General features: G+C 41.9%; 1 protein-coding gene across 1 annotated transcript in view; it reads left to right on the top strand.

Annotated features, from left to right (window-relative positions):
• P2RX6 (purinergic receptor P2X 6) overlaps positions 1 to 17,816 on the top strand; it is a gene marked incomplete at its 3' end in the record, with an annotated part of 83,232 nt that extends 65,416 nt beyond the window's left edge. The window contains exons 7-12 of the mRNA XM_082243599.1: positions 10,193 to 10,334; positions 11,323 to 11,429; positions 12,354 to 12,447; positions 12,527 to 12,592; positions 14,777 to 14,854; positions 17,721 to 17,816. Of these exons, the coding sequence (XP_082099725.1) occupies positions 10,193 to 10,334; positions 11,323 to 11,429; positions 12,354 to 12,447; positions 12,527 to 12,592; positions 14,777 to 14,854; positions 17,721 to 17,816 (583 nt within the window). The remainder of the gene's footprint in view (positions 1 to 10,192; positions 10,335 to 11,322; positions 11,430 to 12,353; positions 12,448 to 12,526; positions 12,593 to 14,776; positions 14,855 to 17,720) is intronic.
• Positions 17,817 to 18,486: the final 670 nt, after the last annotated feature.

Here is an 18,486-nt window from a genome sequence, read left to right on the forward strand (position 1 = left end):
CTACTGGTGTTTTAAAGACCTGAATCCCAGTGCTGTAGGTGCTTGCTGTATCTTCTCCAGTGTTCCACCTGCTAGTGAAAATATAAGAGTTCCTGTTCCCTAGACCTATGTTAAAGGTCTAGAAACACCTGTTCCCCTATGTCGGGGGTAGTCAGATGTATAGATTCTCTTAGGGATGGTCACCACCGAAAACACCATTCAGTATCTCTTCTCTCATTGTCCAATTAGTGTTCTGGATATTCCCCTGGTATTCTCTAGACAGAGCTCATAATCACAGAAAAACTACCATAGTGTAGTATGTAAAACCTCCAATGATTTTATTAAAACTAAGTATTACACTCATATTGAAAACACTTGTATAATAGCATTCGAACTGAATAAAAACTTGCCGTAGCTCATCTGTGACATCGCCTCACTCCTCCCCACGTGTATGGTGACTAACCAAGTGACTTCATTCGAGGTTGAACTTTGGTACATTGGAAAATTCACTATCACAGCAGTGCAGCACTTTTCATTTATATATGTTATAGTCACTGCTACCCAGATGTTCTTTTATATGAACATTGGTAATAATCTCTGCATGTTTTGAGATTATCAGGTCCAGCAGAGCTTCATTCCTAGTCGGGGCCTCTATAAACTGTACCATAAAATTGTCTTGTAATAGGTGTATAAATGTTTGCCCTTAAACTGTTTCTGCAGTGCTATTACTCCAATCAGTTTCTGCTTATGTTAAAATCCCCCAATTATTATCACCTTCTCAGCCCTTGCAGCCCTTTCCATCTGTGCAAAGAGCTGAATTTATATCTCCTCATTAACATTGGGTGGCCTACAGAGCCAGGACAAGGGGTGGGCAAAAGCTGCCCTGGGCACTGTGGTATCATGTGAGGTGGGGGGCGCAACAAGGAGATTGGGGGTTGGGGATTGGTGTTGAAAGGGAGAATTTTTGGGGGTTGCAGACGGTTAGTAATGTTCTAGGAGGGGAAATTGGGGGTTTGCTAAGAGTAGTAGGGAAATTGGGGAGATTTATGCTGGAAGGGGGGTTGGGGAAGAAGATTTGTGCTAGGCGGGGGGCTTGGGGGGAATATGTGCTGGGAGGGGGGATTTAAAGTGGGGAGGGGATGTGTACTAGTAGGGGAAATTTTAGCTGTAGAGGATTTGTGCTAGGGGTGAATTTTTTTATTTTTTGGGGGGGAGGGGCAAAGATTTGTTCTGGGAGGGGGATTTCAGCAGGGGGCAGATTTGTACTGGGAGGCGAGGGAATTTATGCTTAGGGGGTAAGCATGCAGAATAGTTCTCAGTGTTTTTGTGGGCACATTTTTGCTGACACGTAATGCTCATACATCTTGGGGGGGGGGGGTGCAGTTTGGTATGTTCTCCCTGGGCTCTAGATGACCTTGTCCTGGTGGCCTATAACAAACTCCAATGATTACCTTTGTAGTGCGCACACCCATGTCTGACCTTTCTGTCACATTATAATCTAGTTATCCCTTCCCCTCAATTCCTAGTTTAAATACTCCTCCAGACTTCCCATAAACCTCTCCCCCAGCACAGCAGAGCCCCTTCCATTTAGGTGTAAACCAGTGGCGGCTGGTGCTCAAAATTTGGGGGGGGGAGGGGCACAAACAGAAAAATGTAATAGGCATTGCTTCGCGGCAAAAAACGCGGTAAAAAATTGCGTGACAAGTGTGAAACGGGCCTTCAGTAATCAAGGTATAAAAATATGTAGCAGAAAACAAATTGGCCTAAAATGTTAAAAACTATTTTGATTTTTAAATTTTTTTTGGGAATGTCATATAGCAGAAAGTGAAAAATATTGTTTTTTTTTTTGTTTATAGCGCAAAAATTAAAAATCGCACAGGTGATCAAATACCACCAAAAGAAAGCTCTATTTGTGGGAAAAAAAGGACGTACATTTAATTTGGGTACAGCGTCGCACAACTGCGCAATTGTCCGTTAAAGTATCGCAGTGCCGAATCGTAAAATAGGGCCTGGTCAGAAAGGGGGCAAATCCTTCCGAGCCCAAAGCGGTTAAAGTGTATTTAAACACTAACAATACATTTCTCTTATTTGCTTCTCTAAAATCACAATTAAAAGCATTTTATTTTGTTAGGCAAAAAAAAAAAAAAGAATAAACTGTTCATGCAGCCAGGAATCTTGTGAGCTGATAACTTTATGACCTTTCTGGACTGTTATCAGTTCGCATTGTTCCCTGTTATCCCCATGAACTACAAAACACCTCCCCCTGTTATGAAGAAGAGAAGGAGGCCTTACCTCAACTCACAGATTTTAATCAAACAATTTTCTTTTGTCAATGAGGTCCTCTTAATTGGATGCATTACCCCCTTATGGCGCAATCCGGAGTTGCCTGAGTTCTTACTCATTCCTGACCCGTCTCTGTGGGCCTCTAGGGGTATAAAGTGTCTCTCACACATTTGTCAAGGGGAGGGTTTGCTGAGCTTTGATAGGCTTAAGGCCAATTTTGATCTACCCAACTCATACTTTTTCAGGTTCCTGCAACTTCGCCACGCCTTTCGGACTCAGTTTGGGGGTTCTCCCCCTGATATGACTCCGGCGGATTTGGAGCTCCTCCTTAGGGACGAAAATCTTCGGAAACCGCTGTCCTCCATCTACAGATCCTTGCTGCCAGGCGTGCATGTGGGTCTGGAGAGATTGCAGGAATTCTGGGCGGCGGAGGTGCGGGACCTGGACACGGAGGATTGGGAGGATGTCTGGGACTACCCGTTTAAATATTTGGTCTCCTCGAGGGACCGGCTGGTCCAATTTAAAATTGTACATAGGTTCCACCTTACGCCCTCCAGATTACACAGGGTGTCTTCTGACATCCCGGATGCCTGTTGGCGCTGTAATGGGGATTCCCCGTCCTATACCCATATGATCTGGCACTGTCCGTCCCTGCTGGGGTTTTGGTCTGAGGTCCGGGGTTTCATTACCAAACTGACTACTATTCCTATCCCGGCTGAGATTGAGATTTGTATTTTGGGGCTGGTGAACGGGCTGGCCCATTCTGTTGCTACACGTACCCTCCTGGGGCTTCTGCTCTTCTATGCCAGGAAACTGGTGGTGATGCGTTGGAGAGCCCCTGGGATCCCGACGTTATCACAATGGAAAATGCTGGTGAACTCCATGATACCTCTATATAAAGCGGTGTACAAGTTTAGGGGATGTTCCAAAAAATTCCACAAAGTGTGGGATCTGTGGTTGGATGCTGCAGATACCGCTGATGATTCCTCGGCTCCGGCCGTTGATGTAACTCGACCAGCTACTTAGGTTTATGTGTATATATGCTTTGTGCTATGTGAAGCTTGTGATTTACGGTGTGCACTGGACCGCGATTAGGACCACCAATGCTTAGAGGACTCGGTACATACCTGTGATACTCTTGACTATCTTTGAGCTGCAGCCACTGTTGGGGGGTTAGTGGGGGGGTTCCCCCCCCCTATTGTTTGTTCTGCTCTCTATGTTCTTTTTGTTTCTCTTTTTTTGTTGTTTTATTTTTTGAGCCGGGGTATGCCCAAATGGCTCTGTTTTGTATGTTGCTATAAAACTTAATAAACATAATTTTCAAAAAAAAAAAAAAAAAAATGTATGTGGTTTTACCTTTTACATTCTCTTTAAATGCCTCCAATAAGTAAAAGAGGAAGTCTAAATCATAAGGAGTTTTACTTTTTTTGTTTTGTTACCCAAAACAAAAAAAGTAGAACTCCTTCTAAATCAGACTTCCTCTTTTACTTTTTGGAGACATTTAAAGAGAATGTAAAAGGTAAAATCACATACATTATAAATGCATCCAATTAAGAGGACCTCATTTACAAAAAAAAAAATAGTTTCATTAAAATCTGTGAGTGGAGGTAAGGCCTGGGGGTGGAATAAAACTTTGGTGCTCAGTTAGATGGTGAAAAGAATTCTGATGCTCAGTTGGGGGTTGCTCCTTCTCATCTTCATAACAGGGGGAGGTGTTTTGTAGTTCATGAGGATTACAATGCTAACTGATAACAGACCAGAAATCTCATAGTCATGTAATGGCCCATACTGGAAGGATTGAGCAGGAGTGGTAAAAAAAACTCCTGCTAAATCCTTCCAGTATGGGCCATTACATGATCCATTCCCTCCCTTCCCTGGCAAGCTGGTGATGGGGGGTTGCCAAGTTCCACTCACCTTTTGTTTGTGTTTGCAGAACTGGATTGACTGGGCTGATTGCTCCCTCCCGCGCTCTCTTGCTGTCCTGGCTGGCTGGTAGCACTGTCCTGTCCAATCGGTCTGTCCGACCCGTCCTCACAGTGCCGTCCTGTGTAGCACCATAGCAGTCTAGCTAGCAGCAGTCAGAGTCAAAGATGATGAGAGAGAGACTGTCACTGAGACAAAGACGTCTGGGCTCTGGGCAGTGCTGGGACAAGGTCATCCAATGCCCAGAGCGAACATGGCAAGATGTGCCCCCCCCGTAGATAGGGCTAATAATGGTGTAAGGTTTTTTGTGCATATTATGCATAATTATATGGACATCCACTGAAATAGTACTAAAATATTCAACTTTTGAAGTTGGAATGAGGAAGATTGCAGCGAGAAAGTGGCATGTGGCATGCATAGTGTGCCGCAGCGATTAATGGGTGTGGTTTAATTATGATGGCTGGGAAGGTGCAAGCTGATACCCCCTGGGGTATGCAGCATAAATGGTACTCCTTGTTGAACTTGACCCATTGCAGTGAATGGTGCCCCACAACGGTGTTCAATGCACATGATTGCAGCATGCTTGTTGGAGGGTTGGAGGTGTTAAATCAGGCAGTAAGGAGGCGACACAATGGCTCCTTACCATCTGTCAAATGCTCTCTGAAGAGCAATCTAAATGCTGATTACTTTTCAGAGACCAAAACATGTTTGAACAAGCCCTTAAATATTCTTTTATTTATTTTTTACATTTTTTTTTAGATAGTTTTTATAATTTTTTTTTTTTAAACAGCCTTGTTGGGGGGCTTTGATGAAATATCAGGGCTCTAAACAGACCCTAGATGTTTCATGTTTGATGCATTTTTGGTGCATGTGTTAGCAGATGTGTGGGGTGCCATTACCAATTAATGGCACTGTCACACGTCTACTAATGGATAGTGTGTGTCAGGAAAGCCATAATTTTGTGGCTGACATGGAAAGATGTGAATAGCTGAATAGCTTTATAGAGGACTCACACCGATGCACTGCGGTTTTGCCACAGTGTGATTGTATGTGCGGTTTACCTGGGTTCTAGGTGCACTTCTATTAAATTCTATTACACAGTGCATTTTCTGAAACCGCATCAAAGATGCAGCATACAGGACTTTGATGCACTTTCATGAAAACGCACTGTGTATTAGAATTCAATAGAAGTGCACCTAGAACCCAGGTAGACCGCACATACAATCACACTGTGGCCAAACCGCACGCAGTGCACCGGTTATTAGGGATAGAAGAGTGAATGGGGGGGGGGGGGAGGGTCTGGGTAGTAAGAATATGTGTTAAAAAGCAAAGTGAATGACTGTAAGGAAAGTGCATTTTAGGGACAGGACAGTTAGTAGGGGACTAAACTGGGATGGAAAGGGTGTCAGTCAAAGGCTGGGTTGAATGGTCAGAGCTGAGAGCAGAAGCTGCAGGACTGCAATGTAGATTTAGGGACAGCTAGAAGAAGAGGAAGAGTTAATGTGAACAGGAGAGAGGAGAACATCAATCATTTTTTACTTACAATTGTGCAGACTGCTGGAAGTGAGATGAGAAGAACAAAGTAAAGTGACCAACTAGGAAGACTGAAGTGACCTGGCAGGGAGGGAGAAGAGCCGACAGGGGGGAGAGGAGCTGGAGAGGAGTGAATAAGGGTGCAGGAGAGATAAGGCAGAGTTAAAGTTGCTGGAACGGAGGAGTGGGGGAATTGATTTGTTGTGCAGTAACAGGAGGGAGCATGACAGTCACTCCTGTCAGCAGCAGAAGCTCCCAGTGTGCCCCCTCCTCATCACAGATTTGGACACTGCCCAGGCTCTGGGGTGAGGCTCAGGCGGTGGGAAGCATAGAGAGTGACGCCGGGTCCAAGCACTGCCCCTATGATGTCGGACGTCCAGCCCAGGCTGGACCAATCACAGGACGGCAATCGTGAGTGGGAGTGTTGGGGGCCCAGAGGACACTCTAAAAGCCCGCCAATCACCGCAAAAGAAAAGAGGCACATGATGCCCAAACCCCCACCCCTCCCATAGCCAGCAATGTGTCCGGCGCCCCCCTGCCATATTAAAGGTACACTTTTTTTTTTTATGCAGAATTTTACTGTGACTAGCCTTGGGGGGGGGGGGGGGGGCGGCACCCCTGCGCCATCTTTAGCATATAGATTGTACCCCAATGAAAAATCAGCCCAGTGCTTTAGTCATGCATTCAGTTCTTTAATGTCCCTCTGTCTTTCCTGTCTTGTGCATGGCACAGGCAATATTTCAGAAAATATCACTTCCCTTCAACTTGAAGCTTTGTTCTTTAAATTGATTCTTAAAGAGCCTCCACCTTCCATTTTTTCTCCCTTTTATTGGTTGAACTAGATGGACTTGTGTTTTTATTTTTCAACCTGACTAACTATGAAACTATGTATTCTGTCATTGATTCTAACATGGACCAAGACAGCTGCCCAACACCTCCCAGTAATTTATCAACCCAGTCCACCACATGCCGAACCCTGGCACCAGGGAGACAGCAAACCATTCGGTTGAGGCAAATTATTCAATCAGTCCTTCTGATTATAGAATCCCCTATTACTGCCAACTGTCTATGCCTTCCTCCACTACCCTCACCACCCCTACTAGATGGGCTGCTCTCCCGGCCATTAGGGATAGCAATGACATCTAGGGCTGCCACCTCTGACCTTGCCACCACTACATCTTCACCCAACTTAACAAATCTGTTTCGGTGCCCAAACCCAGGGCTGGCCTTCCTTTTCTGTGAACCCCTACCACTCCCTCTGACTACAGTAACCCATCATCCTATTTGATAATCCTAACTTACCCCTCCACATCAACCCCATTAACTACTTGCTCAGTAGACCCCTTTCAAAGTTGTCTGCCCAGTGTTGCAATTTGCTCCTCCAGATCTCTAATATGAGCATCTGTCGCCGTGGTATCCACCCTTGAGCTGTTGCTCCATTGTTGAATACATGTGGCACACTGTGCACTGCACAACACCTTTAATCTTGCTAGCACTCATTATCCCAGGTACAATATTATTAATATTAACAGGAAAATTCAGACGTTACTTACAGGTTAGAAGACTCCTGTTATAATCTCCCACTTTTAACTCACCACTTAGTCAAAGTTCCAGCAAGTAAAAGGTGGGCCAGCTCAAGGATGAGCCCTACAGAGAGTTATATAGTAAACAATTGACCACTCCCCTTAATTAGCAGACTAATGGAAGGAAAGAAAAAATTGCTATTTAAAAAATGACACAAATATATGTAAGGGATCTTTCACACGGGCGATCCGATCAGATCCGCCTGTCAGTTTTTTAGGCGGATCTGATCGGATCCTCCATGCAGCTCTATGGGGCAGCGGGTGTCAGCGGAGACACCTCCGCTAACACCCGCTGTCATCCGCATCCGATCCTGTCAGTGAAATCTGGACGGATGGAAACCCTATTTTTCCATCCGTTCAGTAATCGGAGCGGATCGGATCTGATGAGAGTGGACAGGCGGTCAGCTCTCATCCGATCCCCCATAGAGGGCAGCGGGGGCTGAGACACCTCCCTCTCCGCACTGCAAGCGGAGACGGAGCTGTCATCCGCCGGCTCAGCGGGGATCGCGGATCGATCCCTGCTGAGCAACACGGATCCGCCTACGGAGGCGGACCGTGTGAAAGAGCCCTTAGTAATGTTATTTGTATCTATTTTGTGAAGAAAAATTAGATTGTAATGCCACTACCAGCAGAAGCCAGGTGTGGTTAATTCTGGACAATTTCCAAATGCAGTTGAGCAACTCTTTTTTCTAACTCATTAATGCCCTTCTGCACTCTGGTACATGAATCATTCCCTCTAAACAACATTCCAGAATAATTTCTGGTACATTTGGGGCTTATCGGTTATGTAATAATGCAAATTAGCGTCTGAAACTTAATCTTCACTGTATAGGATCATATACTTGCAGCAAATATCATATATAGTATTTGCATATAATCTATGTATTCCAGTTATGATCTTTGCACACCTTACTGCCATGTTCTGCTCTTGCATTTGCAACACAGATGGCTGAAACAGATTTTCTTCACTGTACATTACAGACCTAAATGCATAAGCATATACATTTTGAAAGCACGCGGCCTATAGAGTTAGGGCATTCTTAAATAATTGTGTGAATGTTTATCAAAATTGTATTTTTAATAAAAATACACAAATTAATTTTTGAAGCCATGCAGCTGTGAACTTGTTTTAAACTGTTGACTGGCATGACATATTCCCTACCTAATTTTCTATATTTCCCACAGTCATTTCATATAGAATAAATCCTTGCTTTCCTTTAACTTTCAGCAAATTGTTTTTTATTTTAAATATAGTTTGTCACAACCAGTGTTAATTTCGTCGACTAAAACCGACTAAAACGTTTTCGTCGACTAAAACAATTCAGATGACTAAAATACGACTAAAACTAAAATGGCATTTTAGTCTTAAGACTAAAATACGACTAAAACTAAAATGGCATTTTAGTCAAAAACTAAATCGAAATTTGCTGCCAAAAATTAACACTGGTGCATGCTCAAAGCATAAATAATAACATATTCGATTTTTCACTCCAGGACCAGCAGTAGTATATAATGAGTTTGGAAATTGTAGAGAAATGCTTAAATAATGCATTACAAATTACAATTGAACTACACCCATTTGATTATAGATGACTAAAATGAGTTTTAGTCGACTAAAATGTAGGGCGTTTTAGTCGACTAAAATATACTGGAGTTTTAGTCGACTTAATACGACTAAAACTAAAACACTTGCAGAAGACTAAAATAGGACTAAAACTAAAATGCCATTTTAGTCCTAAGACTAAGACTAAAACTAAATTGAAATTTGCTGCCAAAATTAACACTGGTCACAACTGTCTATTACAGGCATTCTCAACTAGGCTTCCTCCAGAGTTTGCTAGGGGTTCCTTGAGTTGTAGCTAATTGTCCTACCATTGCTATATGGCAAAGCAAGCAGCATGACACAATTATCTCTTTAGAGAGAAATATACATTTTTATTGTTTTCAAGATAACATACAAATATGAGAATACAGCCATGACAAGATTTGGTAAAGTTATATACATTTTGCATAAACCATAAAGAGCAAAACAAACAAAACCAATAAACATGTAAGTAAAAGCTATGCACATCCGGTCTTGAGGAAAAGAATAACCCAAAAATATAGTGGCGTAGATTGAATAAAGGAATTTGTGAGAAGGGAGAGAAAAGAGAAAAAGGAGACGACCTAAGATGGTTAAGACTAGAAAAAGATGCAAAGAGAGCAGAAGAAGGTAAGAAAAAGAAATAGAGTCTTGAGCGACACACCGAAGCAAGAAAAATAATGGAGGTAATAAAAATAATGAAAATAATGATACTAATAAGAGGCCATAGGGTGGACAAACAACTCGTCTAGAGCAGTGAGCACTACAAATGGAAGAGTGGCATTCTGACCACCACTAAGGCCAGGTTCACACATATGCGAATAGGATGTGGGTTTCCCCACCTACAATTCGTATAACAAGAGAGAGTGACCAGCTCTCAATGGAGCTGATTCACACAGCTCAGGGGCGGCCGCTGTCCGCATTTGGAAAGGGTCCTGTGTGTCTTTGGCTCTATTTCAGGTGCACATTCAGGAAGAAATTTGGACCCGATGCGCAACTGAATCAGTGAACAGGGACGCACCGGATGCCTTGCTGTGAACCGCAGGCACAGCTATTGTGAACCCAGCCTCAGGGTTCCATTTTCATACTGACAATCAATGTAAAGGACATTTTCCCCATTGAGCTTCAATTAACTGGTTTTGGTAAGGATTCCCTGAAACCTAAATATTATTTTAGGGGTCCCTCTGGGGTAAGAAGATTGAGAAAGGTCAGTTGATGTACACATAAGTAACTTGCCTTGATTTTTTCAGTAATCAGATTATTCAGATTTAAATGTCCAGGTCATGGTGTCTTTTTTTTTTTTCAAAAGGGCAAACACACTGAAGACATCGGATGATACTTATTTTAAGAGCTGTGGATATGATCCCGTCTCCAGCCCGTACTGTCCAGTTTTCACAATCAAGAATATCATAGCAAAAACTAAAAATAGCTTTGAAGAACTGTCTCTTCTGGTATATTTTCACTTTTCTTTAAACTTACCTGTAATTAAGATGCAAATTAGTGTCTTGACTGGGAATTGTCAGGAAGGTAGATGCTGTTCTGGGGTCTTCCAGTAAACGTTTTACATTTATTGCAATCATTATGTGCAAATACAGTAATAAATAAACTTGTTGTTTCTATTTTTTTTAGGCATTGGGTATTATGTGCTGCAGCAAGGGACAAAGTATCTGGGGGGGTAGCATGCTGGAGAGCAGTGTTAATTTTGGCAGCAAATTTCAATTTAGTTTTAGTCTTAGTCTTAGGACTAAAATGGCATTTTAGTTTTAGTCCCATTTTAGTCTTCTGCAAGTGTTTTAGTTTTAGTCGTATTTAGTCGACTAAAACTCCAGTATATTTTAGTCGACTAAAACGTCCTACATATTAGTCGACTAAAACTCATTTTAGTCGACTAAAACTCATTTTAGTCATCTATAATCGAATGGGTGTAGTTCAATTGTAATTTGTAATGCATTATTTAAGCATTTCTCTACAATTTCCAAACTCATTATATACTACTGCTGGTCCTGGAGTGAAAAATATAATATGTTATTTATGGCATTAAGCTTTGAGCATGCACCAGTGTTAATTTTGGCAGCAAATTTCGATTTAGTTTTAGTTATAGTCTTTTGACTAAAATGCCATTTTAGTTTTAGTCGTATTTTAGTCATCTGAATTGTGTTAGTCGACGAAAACGTTTTAGTCGGTTTTAGTCGACAAAATTAACACTGCTGGAGAGCTGGACCCCTGCTCTGATACACAACACAGAGACCCGGGTCTCCAACAGTCTGACATCCCCCTTACACACACACACACACACTGGTCCAATGAACACTAATTAATATTTAAGAATTTTATCTAGACCTCTCTTTCAAGCCTGCAAATGATAAAATGCACTAGCGATTCATATCATGTAGGTACATTTTTGGGGGTTAACCGGAAGATTTACTTTTTTTATTTCAGGGTGGAGTTGTTAGAATTGATATCGAGTGGAAATGCAATTTGGATCAAGCAAAAATCTGCATACCACAATACTCCTTTGGATTGCAAGATAAAAACAATAATTTCAGGTTAGGTTCATATGTTGCTGTTCATTTTATAATTACTGTTTTAAATAAAAAAAATATATTTTCATTAGAATTCCTGCCCAGAACTTTTTCAGTTTTAGATTGAATTGGGAAGTGTTCAATATTTAATCTCTTTCTGGTGGAAGATATCCCTCATTTGCCCACAGTCCTCTTAATTACTATTGTGTAGTCCAGGGAATAAAGGCAATCTCCCCAGCAGTGATGCAGACCAATAAAAGCACTTTTAATAGTAGTGCAATTTAAACCCTCTGTCTTAAATTGTTGCAGTCTGTGCCCCCCCCCTCCCCCCCAATGCCCATTGGGAAGTTTTCCTGTTTTAGTCACCAGGTCAGGAATCTGGAGGAAATATTTCCACTTGACTTACAAACCTACCGAAGGTCCTCACCCTTCCCCACTCTATCCAAAACTAAAAATAATGCAATTGGAGTTCTACCATAAAGCTCATAATCTAACCAAACTATTTTTGGACAAAGAGGAGAAGGGTTATGCTCTTTGTTAGGCATTTATTGCTGTCTTTGGTGCACTTTGGACAGTTTACGTTAAGTCCTTTCCCTGTTGCAGGCTGTCAAATGGAAATAATTAGAACTCAATTCTCCGAAGGGGACAGAGACAGTAAAACGTAATTTTTTTACCATGCCTGTCTTACTATCACAGTGACCCCCATTTGATTATTTTTTTCCCCCAATGCTACTGGGATAAAAACGAGGCAAAATCTTGCTAATAGAGATACAGAAAGCAGTACAAAACTTGGCAAAAGAGCCAACTCTTGCCCACTCTTTCCAAAACTAAATATAAAAAATAAATTGTGTGTATCTGAACTTCGATTGTAAGGACAATAATATTACTTTATAAATAACTCTTCACTGATTACAGCACAAACTACTCCCATTTATGCTTTTTTTGCAGAACGGCTACTTATTATTGGGATAAAGAAAGACGAGAAAACAGAGACCTCCTTAAACTCTATGGGATCCGGTTCGAGATATCAGTGACAGGAGAGGTTGGTTTTCAACGAGTACATATCTCACTGCATTGATTTAGTATTTGCTGTTGGATGACCTTCTACCTTCTATGTCCAGGCAAGAAGATTTAGTATTGTCCCAACGGCTGTAAGTCTTGGAACTGGGTGTGCCTTTTTGGGTAGTGTAAGTAATACATTGTTTTTTGATGATTTTGTGCTGTACTTACAATACATGTTACCTTTAAGTGACTTTGCGAATATACCTGTTACCTCTGAGACCTTTCATCACAGACACAGCCCAGTGTAAACTAGACATGTGCGATTCAATTCATTATGAATTGAAACTCGGATGAAATTTGTAACGAACTTCAACAAATATTAAATAAATTATAACAAAAGCAACAAATACATTTGTTTCATTTGGATGAGATGAGGCAATCGTTTCTGTCTTATGTTACTGTTTGAAGTATCCGAAATAATGGAAAAAAATAAAGAATGATCCAAATTGATTCGGATCCATTCTTTTTTATTCTAGTGAGAGTAGTATGAATATTCTAATAAGATTCTTTATGTATTGGGGTTGAAGGACCATTTGTTTAATTTGTATGTGCACGGCTCAACAAACAAAGTCAGTTGGGAATGGGGAAATTAATTTAACTTAATAACATGGCAAATGAAAACAGAACTTCCGAAAATACGTATCAATTCAGAACAATGAATATGTACACTCCTGAAATAATGAATCGTTCCAAAAATTAATCATTATAACTTAACGATCATGATGAAATGAAATGATTTACCGTTGTGCACATACATCACTAGTGTAAACCATTTATTTTTTTGCATTCTGCCTGTCTGCAGTCTGCACTATACAGTGAAGCAACATGACCGCAGATCAGGATTGTTAGAAACAAAAGACGCATGTTCTCTTTATATACTGTACAGTATGTGCTTGATTCAAAATCTGCAATACCAGGAAACAAACATGGGGATTTATAAGCATTGCAGCACCAATACAATCACAGGCGAAATGGATGACAAAACTGTCTGTAGGCAGGTGCAGTTTTTTTTCTCCAATGAAGGTGGTGCTATTCCGCAGCGGCAATGCAGGTGGAGGACGAAGTCGAGAGGAACCTAGTTCCTCTATGGTTTCCTGGGTCACAGAAAGGCAGCATCCTATTGGATGCTGGCACCCCATGTGACTTTGGTGGCCATCTTGAGTCATGCAGAGTCTATTTAAGACCCTGGCTCCAGGTTTGGCACGCATTTAACATGTGGGTGGAGTAGGAACAGGTCATCCGTCTGTCAGGGACAGTGCTTAGCATCAAGGAGAGGTTATAGACAAGTAGAGAAAGTGCAGGAACATGCCATCCTACCTAGAAATCTCTCCATTTGGGTATGGACCGGCGAGGCCGCATTACACCTCTCAAGACAGATGCTGTCTGCACACCGGAGATCTTCTGTTACTACTCATTGCTGTTATATCCTTTGAGTGCTCCCAGTTGGGTTTCTGCATTGTGCTTTGCCGAACTTCAGTTTCAATAATGTTCTGTTGTCTGCACCTGAACTGAGTGTTTTCTGCCACCGCACCACGCTGTACCGACCCACATGTTGACAAAAGGAAACCACTGCATAAATTAAACTGGTCTGCACTGCTCATTTCCCTATCCTATGTGATACCAGTCAGCCAATTACAGAAAGCAGAATACACATCTGAAACCATTGTATTTCTGATTCCTTACTTGTTTTATATCCCAGTCTACAGTCATACTACTGTCTGCACTGTGCTGCGCAGACTGCATGCAGGCGGAATGCAAACAATACAATATTTACACTGGTCTGGACTTTTGAAGGTAGCGGTTAAAGAACAAGGTCAGAAAAGGCAGATGTCATAAGGTTATGTGTTCCCCCTACATTTATTAAAAGCTAATTCTCTAAACCTAAACCTGCAGAAAAAATAACTGAAGAGCTGTGAAGTGAGAAGATGCAGAATAAAGGGACATGGCTTGGCTGCATAATTCTTTTCAGCCACACCTCTTACATTTTTCTAAAGGTCAACACCCAAGTCTGATATGTTAATTTTCGATTATTTCTAGATGCTGAATCACACGCTGGCTTATTATTCCTGCTACGAAAACTCTATTGTGAGATCCCTTCACCAGATTTTAATTTCTAATACTATATACAGTCTTTATAAAGTCTAATGATTTGAAAGTGCTTCCAAATAGATTGGTCACCTTGATCCTTGACCTACCACTAACCAGCTAGTCTTTTTACAAGCATGCAATGTTTAGTTCCTGGATGTGTGTGTTTTTCTCTCTATCACTGAAATGTCTAATGACAAAACCTTGCGTATTCTCTGTTGTAGGTGACACTTTTGTGTGACCTGATTCTCCTATACGTGGACAGTAAAGCCAGTTTCTATTGGGAGTGTAAATATGAAGAGGTATGAAGAAAACAGCACACAAAATATGTATAGTAGTAGCGCCCATTCACACAGGGGCGACACGACTTGCTGGGGTGACCTGTGAAGTCGCGGTGCACAGCGTGCACCGCGACCTCGGCGCGACATGCACGGACTTCATATCATTGAAGTCAATGCAAGTCGCCTCCAGGTCGCCCCAAAGTAGTACAGGACCCTTTTTCTAAGTCGGAGCGACTTGTGTCGCTCCTATTAGAACGGGTCCTGTGCTAATCAATGGCAGGCGACCCACCGCGACTTGTCAGGCGACCAAGTCGCCTGACAAGTCGCGCTAGTGTGAATGGGGTCTAAAGGCTTAGGTTGGCCAAACATGATTGTTTTTTTTTTTTTTGAGCAGTCAGCCAGCTGAACAAAACAAAGTATGGATTCCCTTATCCACACAAGGTGGATGAAGGAATCCTCACCACTGTGCTGACATACATTGATAGGTGCTGCAGCCGAGTTGCATAATATTTTTACATACATATACAGTATCTCACAAAAGTCAGTGCACTCCTCACGTTTTTGTAAATATTTTATTATATCTTTCCATGTGACAACGCTGAAAAAATGACACTTTGCTACAATGTAAAGTAGTGAGTGTACAGCTTGTATAACAGTGTAAATTTACTGTCCCCTCAAAATAACTCAACACACAACCATTAATGTCTGAGCCACTGACAACAAAAGTGATTACACCCCAAAGTGAAATGTCCCATTTGGGCCAAAGTGTCAATATTTTGTGTGGCCACCATTATTTTCCAGCACTGCCTTAACCCTCTTGTACATGGAGTTCACCAGACTTTCACAGGTTGCCACTGGAGTCCTCTTCCATTCCTCCATGACGACATCATAGAACTGGTGGATGTTAGAGACCTTGCGCTCCTTCACCTTCCATTTGAGGATGCCCCACAGATGCTCAATAGGGTTTAGGTAGTCTTGGAGGTGTGTTTGGGGTCCTTATGTTGGAATACTGCCCTGCGGCCCAGTCTCTGAAGGGAGGGGATTCTGCTTCAGTATGTCACAGTAATGTTGCCATTCATGGTTCCCTCAATGAACTGTAGCTCCCCAGTGTGAGCAGCACTCATGCAGCCCCAGACCATGACACTCCCACCACCATGCTTGACTGTAGGCAAGAAACACTTGTCTTTGTACTCCTCACCTGGCTCCCGCCCCCACACACTTGACACCATCTGAACCAAATAAGTTTATCTTGGTCTCATTAGACCACAGGACATGGTTTCAGTAATCCATGTCCTTAGTCTGCTTGTCTTCAGCAAACTGTTTGCGGGCTTTCTTGTGCACTATCTTTAGAAGAGGCTTCCTTCTAGGACGACAGCCACGCAGACCAATTTGATGCAGTATGCGGCGTATGGTCTGAGCACTGACAGGCTGACCACCCACCCCTTCAACCTCTGCAGCAATGATGGCAGCACTCATATGTCTATTTCCCAAAGGCAACCTCTGGATATGACGCTGAGCACGTGCACTCAACTTCTTTGGTCGACCATGGCAAGGCCTATTCTGAGTGGAACCTGTCCAGTTAAACCGCTGTAGGGCCTTGGCCACTGTGCTGCAGCTCAGTTTCGGGGTCTTGGCACTCTTCTTATAGCCTAGGTCATTTTTATGTAGAGCAACAATTATTTTTTTTCAGATCCTCAGAGAGTTCTTTGCAGGAGGTGCCATGTTGAACTTCCAGTGACCAGTATGAGAGAGTGAGAGCGATAACACCAAATTTAACACACCTGCTCCCCATTCACACCTGAGACCCTGTAACGCTAACGAGTCTCATGACACCGGAAAGGTAAAATGGCTAATGTGGCCCAATTTGGACATGTTCACTTAGGGGTGTACTCTCTTTTGTTGCCAGCAGTTTACACGTTAATGACTATGTGTTGAGTTATAATGAAGGGACAGAAAATGTACACTGTTATACAAGCAGTACACTCACTACTTTACACTGTAGCAAAGTGTAATTTCTTCAGTGTTGTCACATGAAAAGATATAATAAAATATTACCAAAAATGTGAAGGGTGTACTCACTTTTGTGAGATACTGTATGTGGAAGCTGCACTGCTTTGTCAAGGTCTCTTTGTTTAGTGCAGTCCTAAAGCCAGCCATACATGGATCGAAATTCAGCTGGTTCAGTAGGGACCAGCCAAACTTCCATCTATGTCCTGTGCATTTTCTGAGCACTGCGGTGTGATTCAGATGCAAATTCAAGGCTCATTGCCTTCTATGAGAACGCATCTGAATCACATATCTGATCGGTTTCTAACACAAATTCGATCAGAAAATGAAACAGATTTTAAGGGGAACCCCACACCAAAATGAAAAAAAAAAAATGGCATGGTGCCCCTCACCAATTCCATACCAGACCTAAGGATGCAGCCAGCTGCACCTGGCTACATATGTTTCTTCTGCAATAAAAGCCTGCCTGCTCGTAACCTGTTACATTTTGACTTTAGTTTGGCTTTGTGGACAGGTATGCCTGGAGGCATGCTATTCTTATATAATAGCGCAGGGTCACACCAAGGGCCTAACAGGGCACAATGGAAGCTGAAGGCACCCAATGTGTCTCTGTGCCAATTCTAGCAAGCTAAACACAAATGGGAATCACCCCAATTTAGAACTAGCTTTAAGAGTAAGGTGCACATAGAAGTACTTTGCGTCCACTCCTGAACTCCCCTTATTAACATGTCACACTTTCCCGTACCCGCAGTGGGTGTTGCTGGCTGATAGGTTTCACTGCTGACAATGTTCACTTCTCAAAGCTATCCACGATCATGGCAAAATTATGTTTGTGACAAACACCTTATTAATGGTAAAACATTTTTTTTTCCTCCTGCAGGCCAAACCACCAAAAGGCAAACCAGCTGAACAACCTACTATCAACAATGATGAAACACCTACTAACGATGATAAAATCAAAACAAATGTTTTCTAAGGCCTTAACAATCAGTTGAAACATCCAAGCCAAAAATCTACTCTATGCAAAATTTTAATGTTTTTCCCTAACATTCTAACATATCGTTTTGTCCAATGTAACAGAAAAATGCACTTAGGATTTACATTATTAAGAAATGAGATATTAAAAGCACACTTCTTTTCATAAAAAAGTATCTAAAGTTTTTTGTTTTTAATAATGAAAATGTAATGCTTCACAGAAAATGTATAATATCAACAAATGATTAGTGCATATTATATACCCCCCACACACACCTGTACTCTATCAGTGTCCACTATCAAGTAGATATAGGAGGAGTCCCTTGTAGTGCAGTTGCACATCTCTCCCAGCAAGGAGTGTTATCTCCAAGGGTTAGAGAGGCTGGATTCATCCTTTTTTATGGATAGTGTAGGACCCACTGACAATGGGGTACTTTGATGTAGTGGTGGGCTTGAGCACGATATGGCCATATGGTGGGACCAAATCCCCATTTTTATTTATGGATTGTCTCCATATTTGATAGTCATTTCTTTTGCATGTGTGCGCTATTCTTTTTTAATATACATGTCGCTTGGTTCATAGCTGCACCGGCTTTAGATATACATGTTCAGGGTGTGCTCCCCCAACTTTTTGCTTGTTTATTATGTATTCGGTCTGACCAGACTTCTGA

The sequence above is a fragment of the Pelophylax lessonae genome, assembly GCF_965119305.1.
Source record: "Pelophylax lessonae genome assembly, chromosome: 1".
Classification (NCBI taxonomy): domain Eukaryota; kingdom Metazoa; phylum Chordata; class Amphibia; order Anura; family Ranidae; genus Pelophylax; species Pelophylax lessonae.